Source organism: Protopterus annectens, chromosome 2.part0 (genome assembly GCF_019279795.1).
Source record: "Protopterus annectens isolate FY-2018-M chromosome 2.part0, PAN1.0, whole genome shotgun sequence".
Taxonomy (NCBI): Eukaryota; Metazoa; Chordata; order Ceratodontiformes; family Protopteridae; genus Protopterus; species Protopterus annectens.
The window spans coordinates 9,640,968-9,667,450 of record NC_056728.1 but is presented as its reverse complement, the minus strand read 5'-3'; the positions used below and the strand labels follow the sequence as shown (position 1 = coordinate 9,667,450).

Sequence of the window (26,483 nt, the reverse complement as noted above, 5' to 3'; positions counted from 1 at the left end):
GCATTTATAAGCCTAGCCAGAATGTGTTTGGCTTTCACCACCCATTTTAAATTTATTTTGCTATGCCCTTTTTCGAGGTTAGTATACTGTGCCTCTGTCTAACAGTGACACAGAAGTGATACCCGGGGTAAACCTACGATCTCCCATCCACTCATCAAGATTCCTCTTGAAGAGAGTCAATGAGGGACTCTGCCTAACCTGGACTGGGATTTTATTCCAGAGTGAAGGGAGCCTCTGGGTTATGAATCTGTCCCTCCAGCATGTCCTATTTATTTCAGTGCTTAGGTTCAAGTCTCTCGAGTGCGTAGCTCGATGGGATTTGGATTTTCTGAGGTGCAGCATGTCCATTAATTCCGGGTTGGACATGGCTTTATACGTCAGGCACAGATTGCCTCTGAACAGGTGGTATGCCACTGAGTAGAGCTGGAGTTTCTTTAACTGGGCAGCATATGGCATCTGTTTGAGCCCTTTGATCCTCTTGGTGAGGTACTTTTGGGGTCTTTCCAGTTGCTGCAGGTGTCTGGTAAGGTACATCCCAAAAGGGGCATTGTACTCAATTATGGGCCTGAGGGATGAGTAAAGAGGCACAATGACCTCCCCTGATCTAGATGTGAATCCCTTCATGATTAGGTGGGCTATATAAAATGTTTTTCTAACCACTTTGGCCACGTGGTTGTCAAATGAGAGATTGCTATCAACTTGGGTCCCCAGGTCCCTAATTACTTCTTCTGTACTTAATGGATTACCACCTATGTGGTAATTTGTGGGCACTTTGTTTTTGCCAAAGGGGATGACTATACACTTGTTGGCATTTAGCTTGAGGCCATGGCTCTGGCACCAGTTGTCTGTTTCTATGAGGCCCTTTTGGAGGATGCTTGTGTCGGCTGGAGAGTCGATTATGGCGCCCAGTTTGCAGTCATCTGCAAACTTGGTCAGCCACAGTCCTTCTGTGTTGGCCTGTACCTCCGAGAAATATATACCAAACAAGAGAGGTCCCAGGACTGAGCCTTGTGGGACACCACTTGTAACTGGTTTGGAGTCTGACATGGCTCCAGCAATTCTAACCCTGTGGGTTCTGTCCTTGAGCCAGTTTGCAATCCATCTAGTGACATAGGGGTTTATATTTAAGCTGGTGAGCTTATCTATAATGCCCGAGTGGGGTATTGTATCGAAGGCTTTTGCGAGGTCCAGGTAGGCTGTGTGGACCACCTTCCCCTCGTCAATGGCCTTGGTGACTGTTTCAAAGAAATCAACCAGGTTTAAGAGGCATGATCTGCCCTTAACAAAGCCGAACTGGGTAGGATCCAGTGTCTGCAGGTCCCCAATATCTTTATTTATGAGGTCCATGATGATCCTTTCCATAGCTTTGCAGACCAAGCTAGTCAGGCTTATTGGGCGATAGTTTCCAGGATCCATTGAGGCACCACCTTTATGGAGAGGGACCACTGTTGCTGTACGCCACTCTTTGGGTACATATCCTGTAGTAAGGCTGAGATTGAACAGTAGTTTTATGTTTGGGTTTAGCTCTTCTTGTAGTTCATGTAGGATGCAGCCCGGGACACCGTCTGGTCCCATTGATGCTGTGTTTTTTGCTTTGGAGAGGGCGGCTCTTACCTGAGCATCTGAGATGTCAGGGGGGCAGCACTCTGCTGGGATAGATATTTGCCCTTTTGGTTGGGGGGGGGAGAAGTTTGCGCTGAACCTGTCAGCTAGGATGTTGGCAATGTCTGTGGGTTCGGTGTATTTTTTGTCATTTTGGACTAATTTTGAGCATATCTGGGAATTACCGCCCAGGTTCCTAACATAACTAAAGAAAGCCTTGTGAGTATCCTTAGTGTCCTGTGCAATTTTTCTCTCGAAGCTGGCCTTAGACAATTTTATGAGTGCCTGTAGTTTTTTGCTAATACTGATCAGTGATGCCTTCCCTTTTTGGGATTTTGCTCTATCATTTAGTAGCTTCCTCCTTCTATTGTATAGTTTGTTTATGGCTGGGGTCCACCAGACAGGATGTCTGCCTTTGGAGGATTGGGTCTTGGTTTTATTTGGGATCGCATGATCCATGCATTCCTGAAGGTGTTCATAGAATGTGTTTATAAAGGATTCTGCGGTCTGGGCTGTATTTTCCACAGGCCCGGGGCTTTGAAGGATTCCACCTTGGTTTTGAGGAGTGTGAAATTTGCTTTAGACAAGTTTTTCACTGTGGTTTTCTGGGCAGGGGTTGGGGTCGGGATGTGAATATCCAGTGAGATTAGTTTATGGTCTGATCTTACCAGTGAGGGATACACTTCTGGTCTGGAGCATAGAGTCCCCATGTTGGTGATGATCAGGTCCAGTATGTTTTCCCCTCTTGTGGGAGTGGTAACAAGTTGTTCCATAGCATTTGAGTTTATAAATTTTAGGAACCTTTGGGCTAGGGTGTTGGTGCTAGAGTAATGCTCCCAGTCTATGTTTGGGTAGTTGAAGTCACCCAATATAATGGTGTTTGGAGAGACCTTCATATTTTCCAGTGTTCTCAGGATGGCTGAGTGGGGTTCCTGGGTTTGGGAGGTTGGTCTGTAGCAGGCTATAAACTGGAAGGCAGTTTTACCCACTGTTAGTTGCACATGGATAGTCTCTGATGCTTCGTGCTTTGCCACCAACCTGGAGGTGTGGGTATCTTTGATGAATATCGATACTCCCCCTCCTTTTGTGGTTCGGTCCAAGTTTTGGGGCTGAAAAGCATGGTATGAGGTATAACCTGGTAGTGCTGGGGTGCTCTCGAGCCCTGAACCAGGTTTCTGTTACTGCACAGATATCGATGTTCTCCATGCTAAGGAGAGTTTCAAGTGCATGCATCTTGAGGTTTAGACTTCTGGCATTGAGTAGCATTACTCTTAGTTTCTTATCCCTTGTGATACCTATGGAGGTGGGTTTGTCTTTTGAGCCTTGCCTAAAAAGGAACTATGGGAGTAGCAAGAGCCTTTGCCAATATCCAAAAGCCCAGGGGTGACAGGTGCAAGCCGTCCCTAGCGAAGCATCGTGGCTTGTTGAGCATGTCATCCCAGGCTGACAGGCATTGGATCCCCTTTGAATGACACCAGTACTTAAGCCAATTGTTGAAATTGATCATCTTGTCTTCATATTGTGGCATCATTCTTGGTGAGGGTAAGATGCTACTCAAGGTCAGGGTCATACCTGCAAATGTGTTACTGCTGTTGAAAACATGAGACTTAATTGCTATTTTTCCTGATGTTTCTTTCGTACTAGTGGTGAACAACCAAGAAAGGAAATGAAAATGTTTTCTGTCCAGAACTAAATGGACTGTTTAAGGTTGCAATATGATAACTAATATGCTAGATTGTTACACCTGCATATTTTGAAAAGTCATATTACAGTTATTCTTTTTTTTTTTACAGTTTGCAAATGTATAATTAGCATCATCATAAATCTGGATCCACAAAACTGTATTTGCCTGCTAGGAACCTATAATATTTTTAAAATTAGATCATTCTGCTGTTGACTCATAACACCTGGTAAGAAAGGGGATTATTGGAGAATGATTTGCAGCATGGGTCCAGTGGTCTATGTGCCTTCTCAATTAATATTCCGCCACTGATTTTGTTTTTATATTCCAGGATTTTCTGAAAATAAAAAAATCAAAATGCAGGATATCTGAAAACTTTTAATGTGTGGGATTCTTTAATTTCAGATAATATTCGGTGATTTTTAACATTTGATCTGAAGTTTATACTTTATTCTTCAAGATAATTCAAGTGGTGAACTGTTACCTCAGATGGCATTGTGGTGACAGAGCAGATTGTTGAGAGAGAGAGAGACTACAGGGAGGGAAATCATAAGTTGTAGCACTCCAGACAATTGGCTGGTCTGCCTCTGGAACACTGAGGCAAAATGATAAAGAATGCTCTAAGAACTCTGAAACCCCATCCACTGATATTTACATTAACAGAACATATCACTGATTATTTTGTATAAAACAGTTCCTGCAAGGGATAATTTCTTTAGAGCTGCCTTCCTACATATTTATAAGCAATCATTTTCTTTTAACATATTTTTTTAAGCTTGGTGCGTTGTCTTAATCAGCAATGTAAGGTGGGGCAAAAATAATAAATTCCAGAAATTCATCATAAACTGCTGAAAAGAAAATGGCAGGTCAGAAATCTATGGATCATACATAAAACTATTGCTTATTGAACCCAAATACCAGTTATTAAATCACAGAAATAATTGGAAGTTTTCAGAATGTCCTTACCTCGTAAATGCAGATTACATAGCCCACAGTTATTATCAGGCTGTACAGAACGAAAAATGCAGCTATTGATGCAGCTATTATAATCCACCAGAAATCTACACAGGGTTTTTCTAAAATAAGAATAAATATAAATTGGTATACAACAAAAACATAAATAATGTTTTAATACAATAATTACTTCACAACATGATAACAATTTCTGTGAAATTCCAAGAAATCTTCTTACTGCAAATGTGCTGTAGCGACATCACAAGGTTGTGGAGAATAAGGCGACATTGACATAACCTATTAGAAATACTCCAGATGGTCATTAGGTCATGATTGACCTTGGGTAAACACTATATGTGTACATGAGTAACTTTTGTGTCTAGGGTTAGAGCTAGGGGGCATTTAGTAGTAAAAAAAGCTTTCAACATTGTCTTCCTATGAATGCCATGGTATCTGTATTTTACTTTGATTTTACATTTACCCTAAATGAATTTCCCTTATCCTAAATTCATATCATATTATTTAATTTCTGGTGCAGTTACAATTGTTAGTAAAAAAAAACAAGGCAGCATTAACTGACATAGCAAGTGACTGGAGATAGTGGTTTCATGGAGAGTAGCACATAATTAGTGAAAGGAAGTCTTACTGTGATATAAGTAAACTACTCGGTATTAGGGCCTGGTAGGTTTGGTACAGCCGAATTCACTGTTGGGTAGACTGCTAGCGATGCATATTTCATGCCCTGATGCTACTTCTGGGTGCAGTAAGTATAATGTTGTAGAAAAGAGAAAAGAAACAGGGATATTAAGCCTCTTTCATTTTAAGGAACCGCATAACATTAGACCTCGGTTGTTGAGCGTAATGGTATCATAATTCCATTGTAGAGTTGTAAAAGCAATAAAGCATAATTTTTGATTGCTTGCATATTAAAGCAAGATCATAACTACCTGAGTTGATTGTATTTTAAAGTACTATTCAGTCAGTGTTCTCTTGTAACATAGAGGATGCTTCTGGGTACTGATCCATAACCCTCAAGTTTTCCAGTCCCTGGCTGTGACCTCATCATATAACTATCATTCATGGGAGAGGACAGAGCCCAACAGACTGGAATTCCAGTACTCATTATACAGTGGGGACTGGGACTAGAGCTTTTGGAATGGTTCATAGGTGCATAGGTGTGTACTAGGCTAACAACCACTATGACCTTTTTAAGCCTAGCCATGCATCCCAGATCTCTGACAATTTCTGGTACCTTGATAAGTGTGTAATCAGGGGCTTGGGAGATGAAATACTTCCAAGCAGGAGCCGGGGAGATGAAACATTTACAGTCTGCCTGTGTCCATTAGAAACATAGGTGCCAAATCAGGGATAAATTTCCTGTTCCACATCCAATTGTCCAAGTTACACTGGAATTGGTTTAGGGAGGAACTCTGTTACACATGCATGGGGAGCCTGCTCCAGAGAAAGGGTAATCTCTGGGATACAGATTTGTTTCTCTAGTATGTCCTATTTACACCACAGGCAAAGTTTAAGTCCGTAGAATGGGTAATTCTTGAGCTGCTTGTTTTGTGGATATGCAGGAAGTCCATCAGGGTGAGGTCCAACAATGCCTTGTATGTCAGACATAGATCTCCCCTCAACAGCCTAAAGGAGACAGAATACATGGATAGGGCTTTGAGTGGTCTGCATAGGACATGATATTTGTATGCTGTATTCTGTTAGTGAGGAACCGTTATGGGCATTCCAGTTGTTGGATTTGCCTGTTTAGGTACATACCAATGGGGGCATAATGATAAGTCTGATGAATGATGAATACAGTGTAACAATGACCTCCTTGGACCTAGATACCATACCTTTGTTCATAAGTTGCACAACATAGAATGATTTCAGCACTACTATAGACACGTGAAGGTCAAAGGCTAGATTGCCATATGTGTGTGTCCCCAAGTCCCTGAATAATGGGGCAACTCTAAGGGGTGTGTTGTCAATATGATAGTTACCATGGATGGATGACCTCCCAAAGGATACTATTACACATTTCTTGGCATTTAGCTTTAGTCCATGGCTCTGACACAATTTTTTGTCTGTGTTACCCCTTCCTGGAGAACATTAATCTCAGTGGGGAGTTTATAATTACTCTTAATTTGCAATAATTCACAAAATTTGGTCAGCCAGAGGCTCTTGACATTGGCTTTGACTTCAGAGAAGTAGCTGGCAAAAAGGACCAGTCCCAGGACTGATCCTGACTGACTCCACTTGTAACTGGCCTCTTTGTAGAGATTGACTCCCCAATTCTAACTTCCTAGTTCCTGTCTGTGAGCCAATAGGCTATCCACCAGGTGACATAATAGTTTATACCTAATCTCTTGAGTTTGTCAACAATGCCCGAGTGGGGCAACATGTCAAATGCCTTAGCCAGGTCAGGGTAGGCAGTGTGAACCATTTTGCCATCATCCATTGCTCTGGTGACCTTCTCAAAAAAGTCCACCAGATTGAGTAGGCATGACCTGCCCTTGATGAAACCAGCCTTGGTTGGGTCCAGTGTCTGGAGGCTTCCTATGTCATTATTGATCATTTCCATGATAAGTCCTCCATGGCTCTGCTTATGAGACTAGTGAGACATAAATCTGCACTTTCCACTGCCTGTAGATGACCTGTCTTTGTGCAGAGGGATGACAGTTGCTGTTCTCCATTTGTGAGGCCAAAACTTCTCTGAATATCTGATGCATATGCCCTAACATATTTAGCATACATGTGAACAGCTATCAATCCATTCCACATTTGAACATGCCACATATGCAGAGATGGCATTTGAATCCATGTCAGTGGATATTATAAGTAAGGGCAAAAGTCATAATCAGTGTGCCACAACTTCCCTCTGTCTTTGTCCTCCCTTCCTCATGTGCTGCATGCTGTGACTTCACAGCAGAACTCAGTCATCAATTTCACATTGTGATAGGGAGAGTGGGGAAAAAAGTGCTAAATTGCAAACACGTTATCCCCCACATCAGCTTTCTAACTAGCACAAGGGTACTGATTGGACTCATAGCACAAGAAAAAATATCAGAACTCCCTATTATGTAACTTGGTAGCTTTTCTTCTATTAATATTTATCTTATTTTAATCTGATTTTGTTTTTTAGATCTTTTCTGTAGTAATCCGGAAATAATTAAACTAATAATACTGACTGTGCAAAGTTTATTTTATAGTTCTTTTTAATTAACTGAATACATTATAAAATGATATAATGCCAGTCTTGTGTAATATACCTTTACTGTTAGCTTATGTTGTGTACCAAGTTTAGCCCATTACATTCCAGGTGTGTGTGTGTGTGTGTGTGTGTGTGTGTGTGTGTGTGTGTGTGTGTGTGTGTGTGTGTGTGTGTGTGTGTGTGTGTGTGCGTGTGTCAGTGGGCATGTCCATGTGTGTGTCCATGGTTCCAATGTTTGATATCTTTAGAGCAGAGTGTATGCACTGTATCTTTAAAAAGCATATCAAGGACTGAACGTGCGCATATAAGTAGCAGGCATGTGCTATACCCAGTGCCATTTTGAGAGTGCAGCCAGAGAGTGAGTGTGTATGAATTCAATGGCTAGTTTATATATAAGTTACCTAAGTTAAAGTCAGTAAGCTTCTATAATGATGTGTATGTACATAATAAAGCTGCTTGAACAGATCCCACAAAGACTCTTCTATTGTATCCTGACTAGATGAGCGACAATAACCAAGTCTATTGGCCCATTCTTTCCCAGCTGAGTGGGAGCCAATTCCAGCACATTCATTCCTGTAAATTAAGAGAAGGCCATTATCCGGGCACCAATCATGGCTAACATGAACATCCAAGTCACTGTAAGGGGGTACATTGTTCCTCCAATGTGTGCATGCTATGAGGGTAGCATTGCTGGTTTGGTCGAACCACAGGTCACATTACTGGTCAAGCATTACTGGGCACCAGGCAAATCTCTTCTTAGTAACAATTGACTTGACCATTATAAGGGCCAATGAAGAATTGTATATGCATTTTTTTCCATTTTCTGCAATTTTCTTCTTATTCTCTGAACAAATTCACATTTTTTTCATATTTTATGACATTATATTTTTGAATATAAATGTCGAATCTGTTTACATATTCAAGTAAATCTTTCAAAGGACAGCAAGAATTTACCAAGTGCTGCAGAATATGCTAAAGAAAGCCAAGGTAAGTCTGTTTTAACTGATTAATTCTATGCCAGGCTTCATCATTCAGGCTGTGGATTGCAGCTTGATCTTGTGAACCCCCGAGTTAATCCACCAATATGTAAAGTTTTTCTTTCCAAAAAAAGTGATCTTCCTTCCCTGCAATCTAATACTAAGCATGTCACATACAGAAAAGGGTTATTTAATAATTATTACATTTGTTTTATGGCTTAACTTATTTGTGCTTGCCTTTCTTTCTTGTTTGTCTAATCATCTTTTACATCATGAATGCAAGGTAGAGCAGAGTAATTAGGTTAGGTCACCTTTCCTACTACAAAGCAGTTAAGAAAACCATGCCTCTTAAACACATAGCTATCAAGTGTACCTCATTACGAGGAACATATCTCATTTGGGGTCTTAAAAAGTGCATGTTCCTCAAAGTTCCACATTGAAAGGATCTGTCACACATTCAGTGTTAGGAATTTTTTTAACTGCTAGCCATGGGTAAATAGATATGAATCATATCAATTCATTAAAATATCTTTTTTATAAGTAAAACCAGCATATTTTAGCCATTATATGAATCCTAGATGAAGTTGCTAGTAAGCCATTAGTAAGTGTTTCATATTTTGCCCATTTGTCATACATTATGAGGGCTAATGTTCTTCATTTTGGAGAAAGGAGGTTGAGAACTATGCTTCAACATTTAGCATTTAAATGTGCTTTATCAGTCACGGATTGACAGTTCACACCCAGATAAATAGTGTAGCCTAAAGTTATAGTTAAGAGTCTGAACAAAAGCAAAGCTTTCAAGCTTAATTTTCAGATGCAAATGAACAAGAAAATTCCACTTACACAGATTAGTTTATTTTTTTCTTATAACAACTTCTGTCTTTTCCCTTTAATCAAAGTACACCAAAGAAAGAAAATATTTTCATCTTACTCTCCTAATTTTCTGCCAGTATTTGATTTTGGATTTTTTCTACCTTGTGTTTTCTGGAAAATGTAAATTATTACAGTATGTTTGCATTGTAAACAATGTTTGGTTGAGACAAGTCAGTGAGTTGAGGAGGGAGGATTAACAAAGATTCTAATTCTAGCTACTGTATTAAAAACGGTGACTGCAACACAAACCATCTCAGCTCAAGTAACACATATTAATCACTTGGGTCAGATTTATCACTCTTGAACCTATGAATCTATGAAGGAATGTTTGAATGACAGGCTTCAAAATATAGCTGTGTTAAATGTTTTTTCTTTTTCAGATTAAAAAAATGTAGTTCAGTGTTCATGAGGCTGCAACTACAAAGTTTTCTTCTGTATAACTAAGTTTCTCTGCTATTAATGGCACACTCCAGGTGTTAATTTAAATATGCGAAATTTAAATAAATTGATCGCTTAAAATGATGAAAATGTTCCAGAAATCTGAATTCAGTGATTCCATGCAAACTAAGAGGGCCTAATCAGGATCTTATCAAATGCAAAGAAACATAAAGCAATGCCTTTATGAATCATTTTCATAAAGATTGTGCTCTTAATACAGTTTTTTCCAATTTATGTTGTTTGTATTTAAGGGGTTTTGGAATTAAAGTTTGCTAACAATTAGAAAAAGGAACACTCTTGATGCAAGCAAGCCAGCAGAGCCAAACCTTTAATGTAAATCATGGCCAAACCACATATAAAACAAAAACATGAATATGTGTATAAAAATATCCAAAAATAACAGGTGTAATTGGAACTTGCATGGCCAAATAATTATACACTGTACAATTATGCATTGTACTTGTTTGGGACCAGAACATGACAGCCCTGACTTTAATAGCATAAGTATCAAGCGTAGGGCTGAGGTTCTTGCTAAACATTTTAGCAAGTCGTCAGGGCCATCGCGTTCCATGTCATCTGCTGGTTGAGCTGAAGTAAATCTCCATAGGTGGAAAAAAGAAAAGTGTTTCAGACTTAGGGCCTCAGATGACACTCATTCACTGTTGGTCAGTCCTCCTAGACTTGTGATTGTCGAATAAGGTGAGGCATCTTCGCAGCCCCCATCAGTGACTGAGATGGTGGGGCAGGCCTCTATCAAGACCCATTCAGAATCCTGTAGGCCTCTGGGTCCCTCTACTTTCTTATAAGCTGAAGGACTTAGCTTGTTGGTTGGGCCTGGGGCCACTTCCCAGACTCTGACTTTCGATGACTACTCTGAATCCAATGACAGCTCTTTGTGTCGCCTCAGCTTACTGTCTGCGAGAGTTGGTTGTTCATCTGGGCCCTACTGCAGAGATCTGCCTTAGGCCTAAACCTAAAGCCTCTCATAAAAAGTTATACCCTCCTTACCTCACTCTAGGCCTACTTGCTCCCACTCCCAGACCTTAGTCAGATCCAGACGCTTTCCTCACCCTGAAGCACCCCCTTGTAAAAGAGAGAGGGATACTTCACCCCAGGAATTTTCTGACTCCTTTGATTCTGAGGATAATTTTGATAATGAGGAATCCACCTTTGAGGAGGGTGAATCTATTGCTTCCTATGGGGATTCTGATTCTGAGGAGAACCTTGCCTCAGCCCCCCCCCCCCAGGATATTTCCTTTGGAGAAAGACTACATACCCTGAGGGAGCACTTCAAATGAAAAGCTCAGTACTATCACTCATCCAAGAAGAGAGTTAGGGAATTCTTAAATCACCCTGAACATAAACTCCTTGCTATTCCTCAAGTATTAAAGGTGGTAGGAGATGTTTTCCTGGCTTCCTCTTTACAAGTAGACTCTCTTCCACCTGCCCCTTGGAAAGCTGACATATTTTACCAGGTTCTAGATTCCCAAAAACACCTTTTTTAAGAACCCTGTGGCAGGTCCTGAAGAGGTGACTCAAGGCCCTAAAGGAGACAAAGTTAGCTCTTTCAAAAATCCTTTACCAACTGACAAGGAAAGCAGAGGTTTGGACAGATTTGGAAAGAAAGTCTAAACCTCTGCTAGCCTTTCCATGAGAGCTTTGAATTGTCAGTTTCATATGGTGAAGTACAGGAAACCATTTTTGATCAGATAAACCAAAAACTGATGGGAAATGAAAATAAGGCCCTCTCAAAGGAATTACTGATTTATGCAGTTCCTGTTCTCAGGTGGCTAAACACTCACTGCATTGCTGTTATGATGCCTTGGAAGCATTCAGCAGGGCGGCAGCCACATGATCCATCATTAGAAGACTGAGGGAGCAGTTTCTTTCTGAGCATGTGAAATCCAGTTTCTGGATGGCCCCTTGGACAAAGACTTTTTTTTGGTTCTAAGGCTAAGGCTGTGCTTAAGAAAATGGAAGGTAAGGCCAAGTCCATACAAACTGTCAAGGACTTTCTCTAGGTCCAACCTCCTCATTTCAGCCAAAATTATCCTACCAAACACTGGCCCATTCCAGTCCCCCAATCTAAGCCTAAGTAAAGGAGACCTCATAGGGAAAGGAGCAAAAGACAGCACCAGCAGCCAAGAGAGTGGTAAACAGACCCCAATAGGCCTGTGGGATCCCACCCCCTAGAGATCAAGCAGGAAACAACCATGACCCCATCCCCCAGAGATCAAGCAGGAAACAACCATAACTCTTACATGGCACTCCTTATCCCCTTCCCACCATCCCCTACCCCTCCTCCTCACTGTCCCCCTCCAAGCTGGAGGGAAGACTGTCTCTATTCCTCAAGAACTGAACCCTCATTATGAGGGATCTGTGAGTTTTAAACATCATTCAAAGAGGTTACAAGTTCAAGCAACACTTGATTTGCTCAGGCTTCCCAGATATTCCTCCAAACCAAAAGGCAGAGGCCTTAAATCAAATAAAGCTTCTGTGCACTCAAGGCTCAATGGAACCTGTATCAACTTCTTTGCAAAGAAAAGGGTTTTACTCCAGACTTTAGTACTCCCAGAAAAGAAGGTACCTGGAGGCCAATTCTAGACCTACCAAGGCTCAACCGATTCTAGCAGGTCCCAAAATTCAAAATGCTAATTCTACAAAACTACTGCCCATGATTGTCCCCAGTACTTTCATGGTAACTTTAGATCTAAAATATACATACATCCACATCCCCAGAGAGGAATCACACAGGACAGACCCCCCACCAATGGCAACTGCATCAGGAAGTTTTTCTCAGTAATGCCAAAAAATGTGGTATCCCACAGATAGACCTTTTTGCCACAAAAGAAAATGATCACTTGGAAATGTTTGCCAGGAACAAAATGAAGTCAGCTTAGAAGGCAGATGCATTTTTCTTCCCTTGGATAGGTCTATTCCTGTATACCTTCTCCCCAATACCCCTGTTACCAAGAGTACTGAAGAAGATAAGGGAAGAAGGACCAAGGGTCATTCTAATAGACTCAGACTGGCCGAGACAGCACTAGTACCCTCTATTGCTCAGTCTAACCAACAGGGAACCATGTCTGCTGCCACAGAAAGTGGACCTGTTAATATAAAACAGTGGCACAAACATACAGTCCAACTGTACACACTTAAACTGACAGCTTCAATGATAACTTGATCCCATGGAAGGGGTCACTCCTTGACTAACAAGTTCTGGAAATTCTAAAAGAAGCCAGGAGACCTAGAATTAAAAAGTCTTATTCCACCAAATGGAAAAGATTCAGTATATGGTGCAGACAAAAGGGGCAAAACCCCCGTCAAGCTCAGATCACTTTGATCCTGTCATACTTATCTAGTCTTTTTGAAAAAGGGCACACCTACTCCACCATAAAAATCCATGCTTCAGTTATTTCTCCTATCTGCCTTCTCATCCTCCTCTCTTTTCATATACCCTCAATGAAACAGTTTCTGAGAAGGGACGTCCACATTAGGCCTCCCAGAAAACCTCCTGGTCCCCTGGGATCTCAATTTCATTCTGGAGAAGCTCACCCTTCAAACCAGCAGCTTCTGCTAATATACAATTCCTTACCAGCCTTCCTGCTGGCCATTACCTCAGCCAGAAGGGTGTCAGGGCTTCAGGCCCTTTTGTTTGTTGAACCTTTCATAATTTTCCATCCAGAGTATCTCTTAGGAACCAACTCTTCCATTATGCCCAAGGTGGTGACAGAGATTTCTTTAAACAAGACCATAAACTTGCCTACATTCTTTCCTAACCCTCAAAACAAGGGAGAAAGGGTCCTTCATTGTTTGGATGTGCAAAGGAAACTGCATTACTACTTGGACAGAACCAAGAATGTCAGGAAATCAGACCAACTTTTTTTGGCCTTTGTCAGTAGCTCTAAGGGGAGGCCAGTTTCTAAACAAACTATTTCCAAATGGATCTCCTACTGTGTCTCCTTTTGCTAGTCATCCTCATAAGAAACTGCCTGATTCTGCAAGGATATTCGACTAGGGCTACTGCTGCCTCTGATGCATTTCTTAAAGGGGTGACCACCAAGGACATTTTGGAAGAAGCTACTTGGTCTTCTGTGCATACCTTCACCAAACATTACCAAGTCCAGACCAGGTTTTGCCACTGCCATTTTGCAAGGCATCCTTACCTCTCCTTAGTCCTTCCATCCACACTCCTTTCAGCTTTGGGAATTATCCCACAAGTCTGGACTGCAACAGTGAAACATGAAGAACACAGTACAGTTGTGTATACTTACCATAAATGTAGATGTCCAAGTCTATTCATTGTTGCAGTTTTCTTTCCCTCCCTCACCTCTGGCCTATGGGATAGGCTTGGACATTCTCCTATTCAGTCATGGTGTCCTCCTCCTCCTTCACACTTATTCTGGAATCCAGTCTCCCAGACCCCTGACCTCAAGGACACACTGGAGGAGGCTCCTACTTGTTGGATGCAAGAAAGTACTGAGGTCATGGTGCCGGCTGACTCCTTTTGCATTCAGACGCAATGATGTCAGACAGGGCATCCACAGGCTTCAGGAGGAGGGGAAAATGTTCTCTGCTAGTCAAGCTGGCCAAGGGCTTCCACGGCAGTAAATCCCACAAGTCAGGACTGCAATAGTGAATACACTTGAGCATCTACATTTATGGTAAGTGTACACAACTGCACGCTATCCATGCACTGCAATACTATAAGTATACATCTGACAAATAATAATACCCTACTCAAACTTTGGTACTAACAGCTGTATGTCAGGAAGGTTATGCTTACATGTTCCAGAGAAAGAAAAAAATGTACAGCAGCAAACAGGGGGTCTATATGAATAAACATTCTCGAGTCAGAATTAATGATAGTCAAATCTGCAGTGTTTAATTATAAAAAAAGGCATAAAGTCTATCTGTAGCTATCTAGCTTGCTAGATAGATGTTAATTGAGCACATTTAGAGATAAGTATATTTTATATCATTGACAGTTTGGTTATATTAATCAAAAGCTTATATTTTTTGTGTGCCATGGTCCTACAAAGAGATGCTGGTTGCATGAAATACAGTTTGTGTGTCTCATACAATTCACGAATGCTTCTGAACTGACTCCCCCGGCAAAAATATCTTAAATGTTATCCATCACTGCTTGTACAAGAAAGAATTTTGGCACATTTCTGTGTGAGTTTCCATTTGTAAATTCCAACTGGATTTGTGTTTGTAAAAGCATAAAAAAATCTGTTACAAAAGTGCAGTAAAGACAGATGCCGGCATAGACCTTCTCTTCAGTATGTTCTTGACAGTCAAGAAAATACCCCAGGATTCATAAATGTAGTATGCCTTAGCAGAGATTGTGGCACTGTGCAACACATTGTATACAATTTCTAATTTATGCATTTCATAAACCATGTTGTAGTGTAAAATGTGTCCTAATAGCTGTTTGTGAATAGTACACTACAATGATATGCATTCAAAGGCAGACAGTGCTGTCACTGTGATGCACTACTACAGATATGTCAGCTGCTTGTGCACACTGGAGAACATGTGATGACAATAATAGGCAACTGAAATTGTCAGATTATACAGACTGACACACAGGGCTGTAGTAAAGATATCCAGTAGATGGTAAATGCCATTTGTCATATAACAACAGTATACTGTACTGCTCTGTAAGTATACTAAATATTATCACATGTCAGTAGCAGAAGAAATTTGAAGGATAACCAAATAGCCGGTTAATTTGTATCAACACTATAATAGATAGTTACTCTCTCATTCTTTTTGTTTTTTTCCATACAGTAATTCTATTTATTTATTGCATACTCAAATTAATATATTCTCATTTTAAGTGCAATTCCAGTCACTTCCTTATTTGCAATATCGCCAATCTCACTTCTGTGTATAGTGTACTTTTCTTTTCATGCGTTAATTATCTAGTAGTGAGTGTTGTCCAATGTAATAAATAATGTACAAGGATGTCCGACAGCTACTCAAGAATTTAGTTTTGTACTATAGTTATTGTTTATTTTATGTCTGGCTTTTTGTGTTTGTTTTTCTCCTGTAAAAGAGCTGACACTCAAAATTTCATTTAGGTAGCACTTGTGTTTCCTAAATGACAATAAAGTTTCTTTGAATATTTGAAAACCTTAAATATCCTTGAAAGTCTAATAAACAGATTATATCAAAACTTATATAAACAGAATACCACAACTACATACAGGGAAACACAACTGTATATGCCTTATACAATGTAAAGAAAAAGTATCCTGACCTGCATCATGTGCCTAGGAGCAGTCACACCTCAGCCATCCTGCAGTACCAATAGTGGCTGTCTGGAATGTAGATAGTGTGCCCTGTTGTTGCTATAATGACTCCTGCAGGAGATGGGGCCTGTGATGAGCAGCACCAAACACTCATGGAAGTATGAACTACTGTATGGCTTGGCTACTGTCAAGTCCATCCCATAGATGGAAAGTGCCATTTAATAAGCACACTTTGGTCAACTATTAATGTTGCATAATATTGCCTTTCAATGAAATGTTAATGAATGCTATTGCCATCAGATGTTGGTAACCCCCCAGGGCATCAGGCAAATGTTAGATATCCCAACCCATCACCTACATGTCATCTTGCAGGCCTACAGTGCTGGTGAGGCTATGACTATGGCTATGGCTATGACAAGGAGCTTCTCCAGACACAGCAGCTGCTACAGAACAATTTGGACCATGTGGCAGACACCTATTCAGATTGTCTTCTGAAGTGTTTACCAATCTGATGCAGACTTTGATTGTCTAGTGCATTCTGCAAAACCAGATTAATGTCTTATATAGTAATGAAACACAGCATACTACTATAATCTACAAGGTAAAATAATGTAAGGTAAACAATTATAGCATATTAACAGCACCAACAGGGTGTGTCTTCCTCCACTGGTGACCTATTGGCAAAAATCTAACAATCCCTAGCATTTTAGAAGAACAGCCACACAGGTCCATGCTGATACAATCTTGTTAATTATACAGGTAGTACTGCCTGAGTATGGGTCTACTTCACTTACCCGACATCCCACAAAACCGACATGCAAAACACAAAGCCGACAACACCAACATTTCACAACACCGATACCGCACATACCCGACACACACAATACTGCCACTTCAAAACTCTGACACACCTCCATAAAACACACACACAAACATAAAAAAAAAGAAAAAAACACAACACAACATAAAACTACCTAGTTCCCCTCGCTCACACCCTGCCTACCATCTACACTAAACTAAACCCTTAGGAATAAAACAAAACATACACTATAAATAAAAAAATTCTAAAACACTTATGCCCCCTGCACCCCCATACCCCCTGTAACTTAAATATATTGACTCTGAGATTGCACTACAATGTGCGCAAGAGCATATTTCCTATTCCGCTCAAGTTGGACTGTTGATCATTTGGATGTCCGCATTCTCACGTGTCGGTCATCTGACACGTCAAGCTTTTCAGCTCGCTGTTTTGCATGTCGGCCTATTGAGATTTTGCTAATCTCAAGTAGACCCCTATGTATACATATGAATATATGAGTGCATATTATTTTATATAAAATCTGAATATCTAAACACAAATGCTGTAACACAGCTGATTAAACATACCTCATTTAACCCAACATAACTCAAAGAACATTAAATAACAAAGTGATGTAAATATATCATCTAGCCAGCATACCTCAAAGGACATTACAAACACATTACTCTTGCATTGCTGCTCAGCATCAGTAAACATGGGTATAGCACCATAGGTAACACTGCATGGGTATAGCAACTGATTAACTGCACCATGGGTAACACTGCATGAGTATAACTGATTAACTGCACCATGTGTAACACTGCAAGAGTATAGCAACTGATTAACTGCACCATGGGTAACACTGCATGGGTATAGAAAATGATTAACTGCACCATGAGTAGTACTGCATGGGTATAGCAACTGATTTACTGTACCATGGGTGACACTGCATGGGTATAGCAACTGATTAACTGCACCATAGGTAACACTGCATCAGTATAGCAACTGATTTACTGCACCATGGGTAACACTGCCTGGGTATAGCAACTGATTAACTGTACCATGGGTAGCACTGCATGGGTATATCAACTGATTTACTGTACCATGGGTATAGTCTACATATAAAACTACATACCAGAGACACAGTGCACTGCCAGTGTTCATTTCTGTACAGCCCCTACAGCTCTGGTCCACTCTGCCTGGATATTCACTCCACATGTCATGACATTGCTCCCCAGAGCATAACCTTCCTATGTGTCTGACAGTTGCCATTCAGTTCTGCTCCATATATCTACCCTGGTGGTACTGAGTGGCAGTGGTTCCTCTAAAACAATACTTCATAGAAGGGGATGCATACATATTATACATGCATACAAATATTTTAAACATGGGCATTAATGCCCTTCTAGCCTGCCAATATACCAAAATAGTTGTTCCCATAATAAGTGTCCAGGCTGTTCTTAAAAATATCTAAACTAGTGTTGTTTTAATGTAATTTGGTAGTCTGTTCCATGGATCAGTTGCTCTCTCAGAGTTAGTACATCTCTCATTCCTATAAAATCTTCTACATAGGGTGTCTGATGATTTTCTACTACTTTCCGATAACTACAAACATTCCCAGAAGCAGTAGTCACTAAATGCCCTATATACCAGATTAAAGTCTCCACTTAAATATCTGTATGAAACACTATACAAGTATAGATATTTTAGTTCTTCATAATAACTTAAATTTTCACATTCATGGATGTTATTGATATATTTCCTCTGTACTCTTCCCAGTTTACTGATGCTGTTTTTTTATAAGAATTCCATACAGTTGTTCCATACTCAAGTCTGGGTCTAATGTAACTAACAAGCAATGACTTCATCATCTCTGATTTCCTAGACTTTATAAATATTTTTATGTAACCTATATTTCTGTAAAAAATTATAAGCACACAACAAACTGGAAAATGAAACTCAAACCAAAAGCTGTAGATGGAATGAAGGTGTGAACACAATTCTTGAGTACTTTCATTCAAATTTATTCTCCATGAACTTCTTCAGAAAAAAGTTAAACTCTCAAAAACACACCTCTTAAAAATTACATCACACATCACATGACTTTCATGATACTTTAAATTAAAGGTGTAAAATCATAAAAATAAAAAAAAACTGTCGTGTTTTCCAAACAGTTTAGAATGTCAAAGCTTCATAAAAAAATGTCTTAGTATAAAAAACATTACCATATTATTATGATTTGAATGTTATTTTAGTGCTAAAAACACTTAGTGATGCATTTGTTCAGACCAGGGGTCTGTCTGCTACCAAACTGATCTGCCACAATGACTCCTTGCATTCTAAAATTAAATTGGTGTTCCCTATATAATCCACTTGTTGAACATAATCTATGACTGAAAAGGTGAACAGCATGCCTAGCTAAAGCATTGGTAAAGTCCTTTTTCTTAATAGCAAGTGTATGCTCATATATTCTATGCTTTAAACAGCTAATGTTTTTTCCTATGTACTAACTAGGACAAGCGTCACATACTGTCACATAAACTATGTTTGTACTCTCACAGGTAAACTGTCTGTGAACCCAAATAGTCATTTTAAGATGTGTAATAAATGTACTAGATGTATTGCTTATATACCTCCCTACCTCACCTTTTCAGTCATAGATTATGAAAATAATGACAGTACTAAAGAATTGTACTTCGTTCCCTCTACAGTTTTTGGTTTGAGTTTCATTTTCTATATTTCTGTAACTATCATTAACCAATTGGTTGATATGGTTAGAAAAGCTCAAAACTGGATCCATCTATATATCCAGGTCCTTAAATGAATCTACAGTTTCAGTCTGTGTGCTGTATTAAATATTCACTTTTCAATTTCTGTCTTCCAAATCTCATATGCTTAGTTTCTGATGTATTTATCTGCATATTATTCTCCTGTGCCCAACTGGTCACAACTCAGTTGCTGTATGGTACTTGCCATGTCCTATTTGTAAGACATGCAGCTGTTCATCTTATCAGGAATATATGCATGCTGATACATGGTTTCAAGTCCCAGCCTATCCAATTATGACAACAATTTATACAATATTACCTTCTCCATTATTTTTCCACAACATGAAAGTGGACTTAAGGGTCTGTATGACTCTGGGTTTGTCCTACTCCCCTTTCCCTTAAAGACAGGATTAATAAGTGCATGTCTCCAATCTTGAGAAATCTCCCCAAATTTATATGACCTAGTAAATAATAGATATAATGCTACTGTAAGTTCTTGCTGAAGTGTTTTCATGTCATTAGTAATTCCATCTCCTCCTTGTGCTTTTTGGATCCAGTTTGCATAGTTCTTTTTCAATATAATCTAATCTATTATCAGTATCTGAGGTTACCCGGATTCCACTAGCACAACTTATCACCCCCTTTGTGGAGCAAACCATTTTGCATAAGATTTTATAAATATATCTATAATCTGTATCTGAGAACAAATTTTAGAATCTACACACAGTTTATCAATTTGTATGTCTTTACTCCTTCCACAATCTTATGTATCTATAAAATGGTTTCCTATTATGCTCAATATCTTTATATACATTTTCTTCAAATTTTTCTTGAGCTTGTCTCACACTAAGACTCTAATGTCTTATGGATGCTTATCATTCTTTTACTCATCAGATACCACCCTCCCAACCTTGATGTAATTTGCAAAGAGACTAACTCCATTTTCTGTGCATTGTGTGAGGTCTTAAATGAGTACATTAACTAGGTCTCAGCCTAGAAGTTTGGGATACTACTTGTTACCTTTTTCCTCATCAAAGAGCTCCCCTCCTTCTCTCTGACTACTCTTTCCTGCTGCAGATCAGGAACACACACAGCTACCAGTTTACTTCCTACTCAGACTCCCACCCCTTTTTCACAATAAGCCTGCAAGGGGGGGGGGGACAAGTCAAAAATTTGCTGAAGCCCAGACAGATCATATCCATATGGTTTTGTCTGTCCACCTTCTTGTAACCCAAACATAGAAACAGAGTAGAACAAGATTACAGCATCTTCCTGCTATGACCATACCATCTGAAGCATCATTTCACACGGTTATTTAATGCACATCAACAATTATTCACTCTTCATAAAACAGCATTGTAGCTAAAAGCTGGTTCATTGGTTTTACTGTAAGGTATTATAAATTTAACACAATAATTAATTATGCAATAATTTACAAATAAAACAATAAACAGCAATGGTTTACTTACCAGCCAAAACATGTATGTAGGTTCCACTACCTGTGAAGTTGTAATATGGAGTTGGGTAAATTTTTTCTATCTTACAAAAATACATATCAGTGTCGTTAGTGCTCAGATTTATAAGACTGATGCTGATATTGTGACTGGTTGGTCGTCCGTGGCAGTGGAATCCATGGCTTCTGGAAGTAAGTTCCTGAACACTGGCGTTGTAAGTGAAGCTGCATACTATGTTGTTATTGCTTATCTGTCCTTTTAATAAGGTGGCACGAAATTCTGTCCTGAAGGTTATATTAAAACTGTAGCTGTAATTGCACATTAAACTGACAACTCCATCTTGTGAAAATGCCACTGGAGACTGAAAAACTGTCAATGCTGTAAAGAGAGGATAGTATAGTGTTACACTTGATAGACATTCAATGAAAATGAATATGCACTGAATAACTTTTCTTTTCACATTTGGGTTTTATCTATGTTTTTCATTCTGCATTCCATGCTTGTAAATCATACTAAATGAAATAAATCAGTCTCTGTATTCAAATCTCATTATCACTGCAATCTTTGATTTCAGGTCTGGTACTGTATATTAGACAAAACTTCAAATAACCACTTTTCTTTTACATTTTAATCTTCAATCAGCTGTTTTCCAAGTGAAGGAGGCGCAGACTTCTAGATGGTACAACAATGTGAGAAGTAATGAGTTAGCGCTCTTCCTGAGGCACCAAACATCTTTGATTTTAGTGCATATTAACTGCTGTATAGCATGGTTGCCTTCAGGTTGGTACGATTTCATAAGACTTAATGCTTGCCAGCTTTTCTTCCATACTTTATTTTTGAATGAGTCATGTGGGTATTGGCCAGTGAAACTCTTATTGTCTAGGCATGAACTGTTTATGCTGAAATTCTAGCTCATACTTTGGACTGGTTTTTAAATTCAAGTATTCCTAAAATTACAAATGAAGAAGGGAAACGGGAGGGTCCTTAATGAAAGAGTAGACAAATTATTTCCTTCTACCAAACAGATGTAATGCAGCAGGCAGCAACTTAGGGTAATATTTCAGTTTAATATGCATGTTCCTCTTGCTGCCCCAGTAGTGGGCAGGGTCATTTGAGTGACAGCATAACATAACCGAGGGGATGATTGAGTGACAGAGGTATATGCTGTCAATAACAGCTAACCCTCAAAACAAATGTGGCAGAGCTTTAAACTGAGTATCTGGAGCCCAGTAAACATGAATATGGAACGATTCAACCATACACTGTTGGCATTCATTGTAGTGTTATTTCTGAGCAGACTTGGAAACACAAAATTAAAAGTTAGTATGTCAATACGGCTGGTGACTTGTATGTGCCCCTTTTAAATTGTACTGGTCATTGAATTTTAATCCACTGCCAGTTTTATTCACCATTGTTCACTTTCTTTTCTAACAGTAAGATGAGCATTTATTTCAGTTATGGTAACTGAATGCCATATAACATTTAACATGAAAGGTGAAATTTCATAGAGAAACAAAAATCATGATAATGTTATGCAGTTGCATTATCTGGCTTCTCCAGGATGCTTCAAGACCTGAATGTTGTGATTGGTTTGGTGTTCTTTTACATAGAAAATGCTATACTAGACTATAATTGCTGACAGTATCTGCATTGCATTGGAAGCCTAATGCATCAGTCTAATTTATTATTCTGCATTATGGCAGTTACATAGTGTGAAAGGAGGCTGTTTTCTGTGATGTATGGTTACCAGGCTCCCTTAATGCTGATTTGTTTGACACATTTCATATTTAACTTATACTGGAAATGTATGATTATGCCACTTATTCTTGGAAAGCTTTTATTTGCAGAGTTTTTACAGGTGCCAAAGTATTTGTACTTGTCAGTTAAACTGACAACTTGTGTTCGTCCTTCAAGTGGGCAGAAACATTACAGGACTGTGTCTGACAGATGGTGTGGTACAACATAACCTGATCCACCCTGCAAAATGGTGCGTCCTAAACTGAAACAAATGGCAAGTTAAATGCTTTCACAAATATATGAAGCATTTTGTGAAAGAGTTTACATTGTCTTTTTTTTTATTAAACCTACCCAACCCGAGGATACTGTCTGTGTTTATCAGAGCCAGTTTTGCTTTTTTTTGTTTTGCGTTGGAGTACAAGGCCAATGAATACGTTGCTCAAATTCATATGTAAAGTGATGCAAGATAAAATTAAAAAAACAAAAACACATCACTCTGCAATTAAATTTTAGTCTGGAACATGGTAGACAAAAAAAAAAATCATAAGCAAAGGGGAAAAAGGTTTTAAGGGAACTGACTTGTATGGGAGACCCCCTTAGACATTAGTTTCGGGAATTTCAGAAGTGTGGTACCAAAAATGAAAGAGAATGAAGACATGTGCAGTCCAAACTCACCCCAGGAACCTTCAACAGCTGCGAGACAGCAAAGCAAAAGGGGTCTGGGTGTCCTACATGGAGCCAGGAGCTCTTTTGTCTAAGGGGGACCCAGGTTTTGTGGAGCCAGGCTAACTAACAGCAGAACTCTAAAGGTGATATGTGACCACGTCAGCAGCCAAATGTAGGATATACAGAAATGGAATGATATTTTGGTAGTAGGGAGTTACTCAGCCTGCAGAATTCTGAGCCCATTGTAGACAAAATAGTTTATTTTTTGTATTTTTTGTTGACAGGATGAGTCAACTGGGACAGGACCCTTTTTAGCCACATCCCAGGCCATGAGGCTAAGTCAAAACATTTGCATACAATGCAATTTCCAGATTACCTTTAAATGGTGAATACTTAAAACATGCATTCAGCAACGAGACAAAACAAGTACAATGAGGCTGGTTGTGAACAGCAGAAACAGCATTAACAATAATAAATATATTTTTGGTCAACATTGACAATAATATGCATAAAGTAATGCAAACCAATGAAAGGGGAAGAATTACAGAGCATTGACATTTTAACTAAATAAATACACATATTTCTGAGTTACGAAGCTCCAAGTAAAGGGAATGTCTGCTATCAAAGCATAAAGATACCAGATTGTCAGATCTTGAGTACCCCTGGTATGTACAAGGGGATAGTGATAACTTTGTTCATGAGGAGTGAGATTTTGGATGAGAGACTCACACTTGAATGTTAGCTGTAGTCAGAAGTTCCTACTATCATTAAGGAATTTAACCCAGGTCAAACATTTTGTTCCACGTGAGAACCTCTTGGCGGTAGTTTGTTACAGTCTTAGACTTACTGAGTTTCAAACAAGTGGCACATGACTAAAATGGATGGATTCCAGAATGAATCATGAAGAGTTAATAACAGATATTTGCCACAGAAGAAAGGTGACATTCAGTTGGGTATTACCTAAAAAGAGGTGCTAATACAGACCTCTTTTCTGATTATGTTGAAACAGAAACATACATGTGGAAGACAATAATGCACACAATATGGAGCCTTGTAGTACTTCAGAAACAAGACAGAACGGAAAGGAAAGGAAAGGAAAAAATAATCCCTGACACTACCCGTTATGTTCTTTATAATAAGTTATAAAGTAAGTCAATGACTGATGGCACCAAAGATGCTGCAGTAAGTCTGAATATGCTACAAAAGGACATCATATTTAACAGTGTCAACTGCTGAAAAGGGATCAGAGGAATAATGCAAATCAATGAAGTTGATTTCACATCAATAGATTATTTAGTACTTAAGGTGCTATGCTTTTACTGAAAAAACAAACTGAAATAGTTTATGGACTCCATGTTCCCTTAAGATTGAATCAAGCTGCATATACAGGATGTTCAGTTTATCTTAGCAATAGATAGAAGAGTAAAGACAGGGCAGTCGTCGCCAAGTTGTTAGGATTGGTGTCTTCAGAAGCAATGTCACAAGTGCTTTTTTAAAAAGAGATGGAAAAATCCCACAACTCAGAGAAGCAGTTATAATTTGATATATAACTGGGTCCTGCCCATACAGACCAGTAGTAACTATTTGTTCTGGATTTAGATCTGCTTTGCTGCTATTACGATAAGTACTACAGACAGCCTTTGTGTTTATCATGGCTGAAGAATCCAGCCTCAGGGGTGCAATTTTATCTGCAAAGAATTGAGCAACCATCTCACATTCCTAAGATGAAAAGGCTCTCCAGGTGACCAGACAGGATGGATAATACACAATGTCAGTCTCTCAGAAAAGAGGGGGGGGGGGACAAGTCAAAAATTTGCTGAAGCCCAGACAGATCATATCCATATGGTTTTGTCTGTCCACCTTCTTGTAACCCAAACATAGAAACAGAGTAGAACAAGATTACAGCATCTTCCTGCTATGACCATACCATCTGAAGCATCATTTCACACGGTTATTTAATGCACATCAACAATTATTCACTCTTCATAAAACAGCATTGTAGCTAAAAGCTGGTTCATTGGTTTTACTGTAAGGTATTATAAATTTAACACAATAATTAATTATGCAATAATTTACAAATAAAACAATAAACAGCAATGGTTTACTTACCAGCCAAAACATGTATGTAGGTTCCACTACCTGTGAAGTTGTAATATGGAGCTGGGTACATTTTTTCTATCTTACAAAAATACATATCAGTGTCGTTAGTGCTCAGATTTATAAGACTGATGCTGATATTGTGACTGGTTGGTCGTCCGTGGCAGTGGAATCCATGGCTTCTGGAAGTAAGTTCCTGAACACTGGCGTTGTAAGTGAAGCTGCATACTATGTTGTTATTGCTTATCTGTCCTTTTAATAAGGTGGCACGAAATTCTGTCCTGAAGGTTACATTAAAACTGTAGTTGTAATTGCATATTAAACTGACAACTCCATCTTGTGAAAATGCCACTGGAGACTGAAAAACTGTCAATGCTGTAAAGAGAGGATAGTATAGTGTTACACTTGATAGACATTCAATGAAAATGAATATGCACTGAATAACTTTTCTTTTCACATTTGGGTTTTATCTATGTTTTTCATTCTGCATTCCATGCTTGTAAATCATACTAAATGAAATAAATCAGTCTCTGTATTCAAATCTCATTATCACTGCAATCTTTGATTTCAGGTCTGGTACTGTATATTAGACAAAACTTCAAAGTAAAAATAACCACTTTTCTTTTACATTTTAATCTTCAATCAGCTGTTTTCCAAGTGAAGGAGGCGCAGACTTCTAGATGGTACAACAATGTGAGAAGTAATGAGTTAGCGCTCTTCCTGAGGCACCAAACATCTTTGATTTTAGTGCGTATTAACTGCTGTATAGCATGGTTGCCTTCAGGTTGGTACGATTTCATAAGACTTAATGCTTGCCAGCTTTTCTTCCATACTTTATTTTTGAATGAGTCATGTGGGTATTGGCCAGTGAAACTCTTATTGTCTAGGCATGAACTGTTTATGCTGAAATTCTAGCTCATACTTTGGACTGGTTTTTAAATTCAAGTATTCCTAAAATTACAAATG

The 26,483-nt window shown here is 39.1% G+C and overlaps 1 protein-coding gene across 1 annotated transcript in view; it reads right to left on the bottom strand.

Moving 5' to 3' along the window:
* Window positions 1-26,483, bottom strand: part of LOC122792921 (T-cell-specific surface glycoprotein CD28-like) — a 79,411-nt gene that overhangs the window by 4,889 nt on the left and 48,039 nt on the right. The window contains exons 2-4 of the mRNA XM_044060491.1: window positions 25,530-25,892; window positions 21,033-21,395; window positions 4,250-4,359 (exon numbers count right to left, since the gene is read on the bottom strand). Coding sequence (XP_043916426.1) covers window positions 4,250-4,359; window positions 21,033-21,395; window positions 25,530-25,892 — 836 coding nt within the window. The remainder of the gene's footprint in view (window positions 1-4,249; window positions 4,360-21,032; window positions 21,396-25,529; window positions 25,893-26,483) is intronic.